Below are 8049 nucleotides of genomic sequence, written 5' to 3'. Positions count from 1 at the left end.
AGCATACAGAGCGGTGCGCAGGCAGTTTCCCGGCGCGCGCGTCACGCCCTGCGTCAGCCGGGCCACGGCGTCGTGGCCGCGCCCGCACCCGACACGTTTTTCTCGCCCACCGGGGAAAGAGAGGACGAAATGAGCCACCGGAACAGTTAAAATGGCCAGCAATTATGTGAGCAAGCAGGCGGGCCCACGACCGCGTGGATCTGGTCCGTCCGTCGGCCAGCCGCTCCTGTAGCGGCCCTCATCGTAACCGTTAATAAGTGAGTGCGCCCCACAAGGGGAGGGGAGGGGAGGGATGGTGGGGCGCGTGACGCCAGCTGGCATCGGAGAGTGCGAGCGCAAACCTTATCCCCTGCGCCCCCCCGTTCCGCGCGCCCTGGATAGGCGCGGTCCACGGGGATCGCACCCACCGACCCGGAGGCAGCCCGTTGCTGTCAGTGGGCGGCAGTCCACGAGGGAGTCGCGCGCCGGGCCTCAGCCTAACCCCCCCACCCCGTGGAATATACGGGCCGCGTCCTCCTCCCCCGTCCCCAACCTCTCGCCTCCGGTTTCATTTCCAAACTCGAAAACCCACCACGCCACTTCCCCCACCCCTCGCTCGCCGTCTCTCTCAGATCAGATCGGATAAGATCAGAGCGGGGCACGATCTCGCGGTTTCTGCTGGAGACCTCGGCCGTTCCGCCAATCCGAGGGGGCTAGATTCTCCGAGCGCCTGCTTCAGCCATGATGTCGCGGTCGTATACCAACCTGCTCGATCTCGCCGAGGGCAACTTCGCCGCGCTCGGCCCGGCCGGCGGCGGGGCGCGGCGGAGGTCGGGCTCGTTCGGGATGAAGCGGATGTCGCGGGTCATGACGGTGCCGGGCACGCTGTCGGAGCTCGACGGGGAGGACGAGTCGGAGCCGGCCGCCACCAACAGCGTCGCCTCCGACGTGCCCTCCTCCGTGTCGGGCGAGCGCCTGCTCGTCGTCTCCAACCAGCTCCCAATCGTCGCGCGCCGCCGCCCCGACGGCCGCGGCTGGTCCTTCTCCTGGGACGACGACTCGCTGCTCCTCCAGCTCCGCGACGGCATTCCCGACGAGATGGAGGTGCTCTTCGTCGGCGGCGTGCGCGCCGACATCCCCCTCGCCGAGCAGGACGAGGTCTCGCAGGCGCTGTACGACCGCTTCCGCTGCGTCGCGGTGTTCCTCCCCGAGTCCCTCCACGACCGCTTCTACCACAGCTTCTGCAAGCGCCAACTCTGGCCTCTCTTCCACTACATGCTCCCCTTCGCCTCCTCCGCGCCTACAGCAACCTCCTCCTCCTCCTCATCGGCTCCCCCGGCTGGCAACGGCCGCTTCGACCGCGGCTCGTGGGAGGCATACGTGCTCGCCAACAAGTTCTTCTTCGAGAAGGTCGTGGAGGTCATCAACCCGGAGGACGACTATGTGTGGGTCCACGACTACCACCTCATGGCGCTTCCCACCTTCCTCCGCCGCCGCTTCAACCGCCTCCGCATCGGCTTCTTCCTCCACAGCCCATTCCCCTCGTCGGAGATCTACCGCACCCTGCCTGTCCGCGAGGAGATCCTAAAGGCGCTGCTCAATTGTGATCTCATTGGGTTCCACACTTTCGATTACGCCAGGCATTTCCTCTCATGCTGTAGTAGGATGCTGGGAATCGAATACCAGTCCAAGCGTGGGTACATTGGATTGGAGTACTTTGGCCGCACTGTTGGGATCAAAATCATGCCTGTGGGAATTCATATGGATCAGTTGCAGGCGGTTCTGTGCTTGCCGGACAGGCAGTGGAGAGTTTCCGAGCTGCAGCAGCAGTTTGAGGGGAAGACTGTGTTGCTCGGTGTGGATGATATGGACATCTTTAAAGGGATCAATCTGAAGCTTCTTGCCTTTGAGAATATGCTGAGGACGCACCCCAAGTGGCAGGGACGAGCAGTGTTGGTGCAGATTGCAAAGCCAGTCCGTGGGAAGGGTAAAGATCTGGAAGCCATTGAGGCTGAGATTCGTGAGAGCTACAATAGGATCAATGGAGAGTTTGGCCGGTCCGGGTACAGCCCTGTTGTTTTTATTGATAGGGATGTGTCTAGTGTGGAGAAGAGTGCCTACTATACGATCGCGGAATGTGTGGTAGTGACCGCAGTAAGGGATGGGATGAACTTGACACCATATGAATACATCGTCTGTAGGCAGGGGACACCTAGATCGGAGTCCTCATCGGAGGTGACTGGGCCGAAGAAGAGCATGCTCGTGGTGTCAGAGTTCATTGGGTGCTCACCGTCTTTGAGTGGTGCTATTCGTGTTAACCCATGGAATGTAGAGGCAACTGCAGAGGCGATGAATGAGGCCATTTCAATGTCTGATCAGGAGAAGCAGCTGAGGCACGAGAAGCACTACCGTTATGTCAGCACTCATGATGTTGCTTATTGGTCGAAGAGCTTCATCCAGGACTTGGAGAGGGCTTGCAAGGACCATTTTAGAAGGACATGCTGGGGCATTGGATTGGGATTTGGTTTCAGGGTGGTGGCCTTAGACCCTCATTTCACAAAGCTTAACATGGATTCTATTGTTATGGCTTACGAGAGGTCAGAGAGCAGAGCTATATTTCTTGACTATGATGGAACATTGGTGCCTCAGACTTCCATCAACAAGACGCCTAGTGCAGAAGTTCTGAGGATTATCAATACCCTCTGCTCAGATGAGAGGAACATAGTTTTTATTGTCAGCGGGAGAGGCAGGGATAAATTGGGCGAATGGTTTTCCTCGTGTCCGAAGCTGGGTATTGCAGCTGAACATGGCTACTTCTTAAGGTACCGTCTTTCATCTTGACACGTTTCTTGATAATGTTGGTAGCAGGAACTTTATAATCTTATTTACCTTATGATCTTGATATAATCAGTAACAGCAATACAGATTGTGCTAATCTGTTAATTAATAATCAGATATTACCAAACAGTTAACTACATTTATTTCATGGCTTGTTCTTGGTGTAACCTGCTATAATTATCAGAATCATTTTGGTTTCTGAAACTGGGATGTTATAGACTGTAGGAAAAAGTTCAGAAAAATAACCCCATAATGATAGGATGGAAAGTGTGTAAAGGGTGATGGTTCCTTTCATGTTTGATCTTATCATGTTTGTCATTCAGTATTGATAGTACATGAGGCAGAGTTATCTTTAAAGCAGTTCAAGTAGAGTCGAGGCAGTTGCCGTGTTTTCATCCCCCATGTTTTCATATGTATCTCTAGTATTTGTTCACTCGTTATTCAGCACAACTACGCCTTGGTATTTTCCTTACTAGGCACCTAAAGAGCTCATATAAACATGAACATTTTCTTGTTTTCCTCAAATTGGTCATAATTATTTGCTTTGTTACTTAAGTTAACAATAATAGCTCTGCTAACTTTGCTTAGCTGGCTACTATCAGATTTTGTCAAAAAGGAACAGACAATTAAATTTGTTCTGTCTAAACATGTGTAGGTGGAGTAGGGATGATGAGTGGCAAACGTGTGCCCAGGCTTCGGACTTCGGATGGATGGAAATGGCTGAACCAGTGATGAATTTGTATACGGAATCAACTGATGGATCCTACATTGAGAACAAGGAAAGTGCTTTGGTGTGGCACCACCAGGATGCTGACCCAGGCTTTGGGTCCTCACAGGCCAAAGAGATGCTTGATCACCTGGAGAGTGTGCTAGCAAACGAACCGGTCTCTGTTAAGAGTGGCCAGTATATTGTTGAAGTCAAACCTCAGGTTTGTGCATCTCCTTAATTTCTCAAATACCTTTCTTCATATTATTTTTTGCCATTTAGCTGACAAGTTCACCTGGAGAGTATCTACCATATAGAAAACATGCCACTTTTTTGTTTATAAATAAACATTCTCAGTGGTTTCCATATCTTAGTCCCTACTAATTTCAGCTAGTAGCTTTTGTTTTGCTGCAGTAGATACACTGTTTATTTTGTAATCTGTATGCAATTACGTTAGGTGTGTTGTGTGTTCTGCTCATTGGAAAATATATTAGGCATGTGCTAGTTGTGTTTAGCTTTCCTCTTGATTTGGAAAGACCTTATAAGTGCTGAAGACCAGTTTAACTTATCTTGTGGTTGTAGAAGAGCTTTCTGAAAGCAGCTTTTGAAGAACCAATATGGGCTGCTTTGCCGTGGTTTTAATATAATCATATGTGCATGCTTATTAGCTTTGTTAAAAAGCAAACAGTGTCATGTCACAACGCAGGGCCTTAACTACTTCACCTCCCCGCCTACTATCAACATTGTTCTTTCTTCTGCAAGTGTGTTAGTTCTTTTAGTTACATTGAGCTGAAGTAATGGTCACACAAGTCAACATCACTTGCACCTTTGTGTTTAGTTTGTTGGTGTTCCCCCTCTCAAAATTGCCTCGCATGTTTGATATGTGATGTATGCTCAACGTTAACATTGAATCTCTTGTTTCTTTATGCTAATTCTCCAGGGAGTAAGCAAGGGAGTAATAGCTGAAAACATACTGATATCAATGAAAGAGAGAGGAAAACAGGCCGACTTTGTATTGTGTATTGGTGATGACAGGTCTGACGAAGACATGTTTGAAAACATTGCGGATGTAATCAAAAGGGGTATGGTTGCCCCCAAAACACCATTGTTTGCATGCACCGTGGGACAAAAACCAAGTAAAGCAAAATTCTACCTGGATGATACGTTTGAAGTGGCCACCATGCTGAGCGCACTGGCGGAGGCTACAGATCCTGAACCTATGGCTGGCTCCACCGATGAGTTAGCTACGTCTATGTCCTCAATTGATATTGGTGGTGAACAAAGTCAGTCAAGGGGTAGAGCTTTCGATGGATTGTAGTTCAGATCTTGGTTAAATCTGCAGATTATGGCGATTGATTCAGCAGTCGCTTCTACACATATATTCTGACGGATAAGAAGATGGATACTAAGGAACGACTAACACCAGGGCCTACGATGTGAAGCTAGTGCAGAAGCATGCTCGATTCTCCAGCCGGGCAAGCCATTACCATCTTTTGCTGCAAAACGCAGGTCCATATGTCAATAGCTGACTCGTCACCTCTCTTTGCATCTTTCTCTTAAACCTTTTCCTTCTCTAGTAAAACGAGATGCTTCATGGAAGGCAAGTGAACTGTATGGACGGGGTGATAGGCACTTGAGATGATAGGATTGGCACTGCACATGGAAATTCAATGGAGTGCATCCTCCTCTGCGTGTTATCCTGTGTAAACAAGTTACACATCGGTTTCGGTTTTGTTTTCGAAGTCTAAAGTCGCGTAGTAAATGTGAATTGGTGAGATTTGGTTCGTTATTTGAAACCTTTTTGTTTTTTGCTAGCCTTGCTCTCATAGCTTGCTCCATAATTTCTCCTCCTTTGTTGGGTTCAAGTATGCTTCTATCTGAAAACAGCATATAGGATTCTAAACTTGACGGTGGCACGGGCAAATTTGCAAACGTGTTGTTGATGGTTTGCTTGCCTATCTATCAATTTTCCTAACATGTGATACACAACTGTGGACACTTTGCTTGGAGTACTGGCGAATTTGTTCCTTCAGTACTACTTCCTCCGTCCCTAAATGTAAGTCTTTGTAGAGATTCTAGTATGAACCACATAAGGATGTATATAGATGCATTTTAAGTGTAGATTCATTCATTTTGCTTCGAATATAGTCCATTTAGTGAAATATCTGCGAAAACTTATATTTAAGAACGGAGGGAGTACATCTCTTTGCTTCATCAGTTCGTGGTGTCGTTTAGAAAACGGCTGAACAACGGATAGGTACAAAGTATGAACAGACAACGTAAAACAGATGATGTTTCCCTTAGACTACGAATCGTGGACATGGGGCACACTGTTGTGTGGGTAGAACTGAGCCTCGTCTTAAACTACAAGGGCGGTACACGTCCGTCTATCAGGAATGGGACTGTTTTTGGCGGCTAACATTGGACCGCCGCGGCGGCCATTGGACTGATGGCTTCGTGAAGCCTTCCTGATAATCTGACGAGGGGGCTTCCTCTCCAGAATTTCCACCCCCTAGGGAAAAGCTAGGTTTGATGTCCTCCGGTGGCCACTGCCGATCGTGAATTTTTCCTTCGGCGTTCCTCGTCTTCCCGACGGCTGGGAGCAATGGAACTTCTAGCCTGGAATTTGCCGTGGTTTGGGCACGACTCGGACAGCACGAGCGTTTCTGGAGATCCAGAGGCAGATGCATACGAATGTGGCTTACGCATTAATAAGTCAGAAAAAACAAAGCGGAAGATTGGTTTTCGTCATATGGTAGTAGATGAGTCTGATGGTAGGGATGGTAGGGGTGGAGGTGGGAGCACCTATATGACGCGTTCTGCGTCAGGTTGCCAGCCTCCCGCACAGGGGAGCGCCCAACTGGGCCGGCCCACTAGCTCACAGGATCGATCGAACTAAACGAAAGCCTGTAGCGAGGCAGCGGACACTGTAGCAACCCGGGCTACTGCAGCAAGACGGAACTGTAGCGCTCTCGGTCTACTGTACCACCCTCTTTTTTGTAAGTGATCATTTTTTGAAAACGCAAACAGTTCTTCAAATTTGTGAACATTTTTTTAAGCCATGAAATTTTGAATCTTTCAACGATTTTTTTAAAAATGGGATTTTTTTTTAAAATTTTGAAAACATGAACATTTTTGAAACTCGGAAAACATTGAAAAGCACGAACATTTTTTTGGATCTATGAACAAAATTTGAATACAGGAACATTTTTTGAAATTCCGAACAAAATTTGAAAACCCGAACATTTTTTGAAACTCCCGAACAAAATTTCAAAACAAGAACAATTTTTTTAAAAAGTGAACATTTTTTAAATATGTGAATTTTTCTTGAAATCGGAATTTTTTTAAACAACCGACCGAAAATTGAAAACACAAACCATTTTTTGAAACTCTGGAACAAAATTTGAAAACACGAACAAAATTTTGAAAATCAAACACTTTTTGAAAAAGAGAACATTTTTGAAAAAGGAAAACAAAAAAAGAAACAATAATAAAAAAATAAAAGAAAAACGAAACAGAAAAAGAAATGAAAATAAATAAAGGTTCAGGAACCTTCTAGAAGGTTTCCAAAACAAGAAAAAACTGGCCGGGAACCCTCATAAGGTTCCCAAAACCAGGACATGAAAGATTTACGTGATGGGTCGGCACAAATCGCTCGACAGTTTGACGCAGAGAGCGTCATATAGGAAATTCCGAAGTGAAGGACCGTTGCAGAATTCCCTAACGGACGCTCAATGGGAAAATCCTATTTGGCGTTTCAGGCGCCCGTTACAATGCATTTTTGCAAACGGACGCCTGAAGCAGTACGACTGGGCCGGCCCATCATTCTTTTTCCTGTTTTAGAAACACCAAAAATATGCGCCGAGAGGGAATAGAACCTGCTACTTCTTCGTCCCGAGCCCTCGGCTCTAACCACCAGACCATCAACTGACCGGTGCTCACAAAGTTTGTTTTTCTGAAATTATTTTGTTCTGTAGTTCGGTTCATTCCTTTTTTTTTTCCTTTTTCTCATCCTTCTTTATTTTTTTTTTAAGGGAAAACTTTGTTTTTGCCACTCTAGCTTTTGGCCACTTTGCTTATGCCACTCTAGAATTTAACATCTCACTTTTTCCACTCTTACCTTTTGACAATTATTACAAATGCCATTACGTGGCAAAAGCAAAATTTTCAGAATGGCAATTGTGATATATTGTCAAAATCTAAGAGTGGCAAAAGTGAAATGAAAAATTATTGCTTTTGCCATGCAATGTCATTTGTGATGTATTGTCAAAAGCTACGAGTGGCAAAAGTGAGATGTCAAATTGTAGAGTGGCATCAGCAAAGTGGGCGAGTGGCAAAAACAAAGTTTTCCCTTTAGAGGGGAGAAATGAGTATTGTAAGGGCCATAAACAGAATTAACGAGTTGAAGAGGGAACTTGTGGTCCAATGAGTGATCCTTGAGTAGCTTGATAGAATGAGATTCTAATCAGGCTGGAAAGCTTGTCCAAACAAGAGGAGTTGCACCATCTCCAGAGAGAACGGGCGAA

At 47.0% G+C, this 8049-nt stretch overlaps 1 protein-coding gene across 1 annotated transcript; it reads left to right on the top strand.

Moving 5' to 3' along the window:
- The first annotated feature begins 504 nt into the window (after positions 1 to 504).
- Positions 505 to 5337, top strand: LOC125544762 (probable alpha,alpha-trehalose-phosphate synthase [UDP-forming] 7). The gene is made up of 3 exons (XM_048708512.1): positions 505 to 2801; positions 3473 to 3746; positions 4464 to 5337. The coding sequence occupies exons 1-3, from the start codon at positions 721 to 723 to the stop codon at positions 4839 to 4841; spliced, it is 2733 nt and encodes a 910-aa protein (XP_048564469.1). The 5' UTR covers positions 505 to 720; the 3' UTR covers positions 4842 to 5337.
- The last annotated feature ends 2712 nt before the right edge of the window (positions 5338 to 8049 follow it).

The sequence above is a fragment of the Triticum urartu genome, chromosome 3 (assembly GCF_003073215.2).
Source record: "Triticum urartu cultivar G1812 chromosome 3, Tu2.1, whole genome shotgun sequence".
Taxonomy (NCBI): domain Eukaryota; kingdom Viridiplantae; phylum Streptophyta; class Magnoliopsida; order Poales; family Poaceae; genus Triticum; species Triticum urartu.
The sequence above is the reverse complement of the archived record's forward strand: the minus strand, read 5'-3'. Positions and strand labels throughout refer to the sequence as shown.

Bases quoted from the DNA above. Each gene is read 5' to 3' on its own strand.
- LOC125544762 (XM_048708512.1), top strand. From the start codon at position 721: ATGATGTCGCGGTCGTATACCAACCTGCTCGATCTCGCCGAGGGCAAC. The intron at 2,802-3,472 runs GTACCGTCTTTC...AAACATGTGTAG, and splicing joins GAACATGGCTACTTCTTAAG to GTGGAGTAGGGATGATGAGT. The intron at 3,747-4,463 runs GTTTGTGCATCT...CTAATTCTCCAG, and splicing joins TTGTTGAAGTCAAACCTCAG to GGAGTAAGCAAGGGAGTAAT.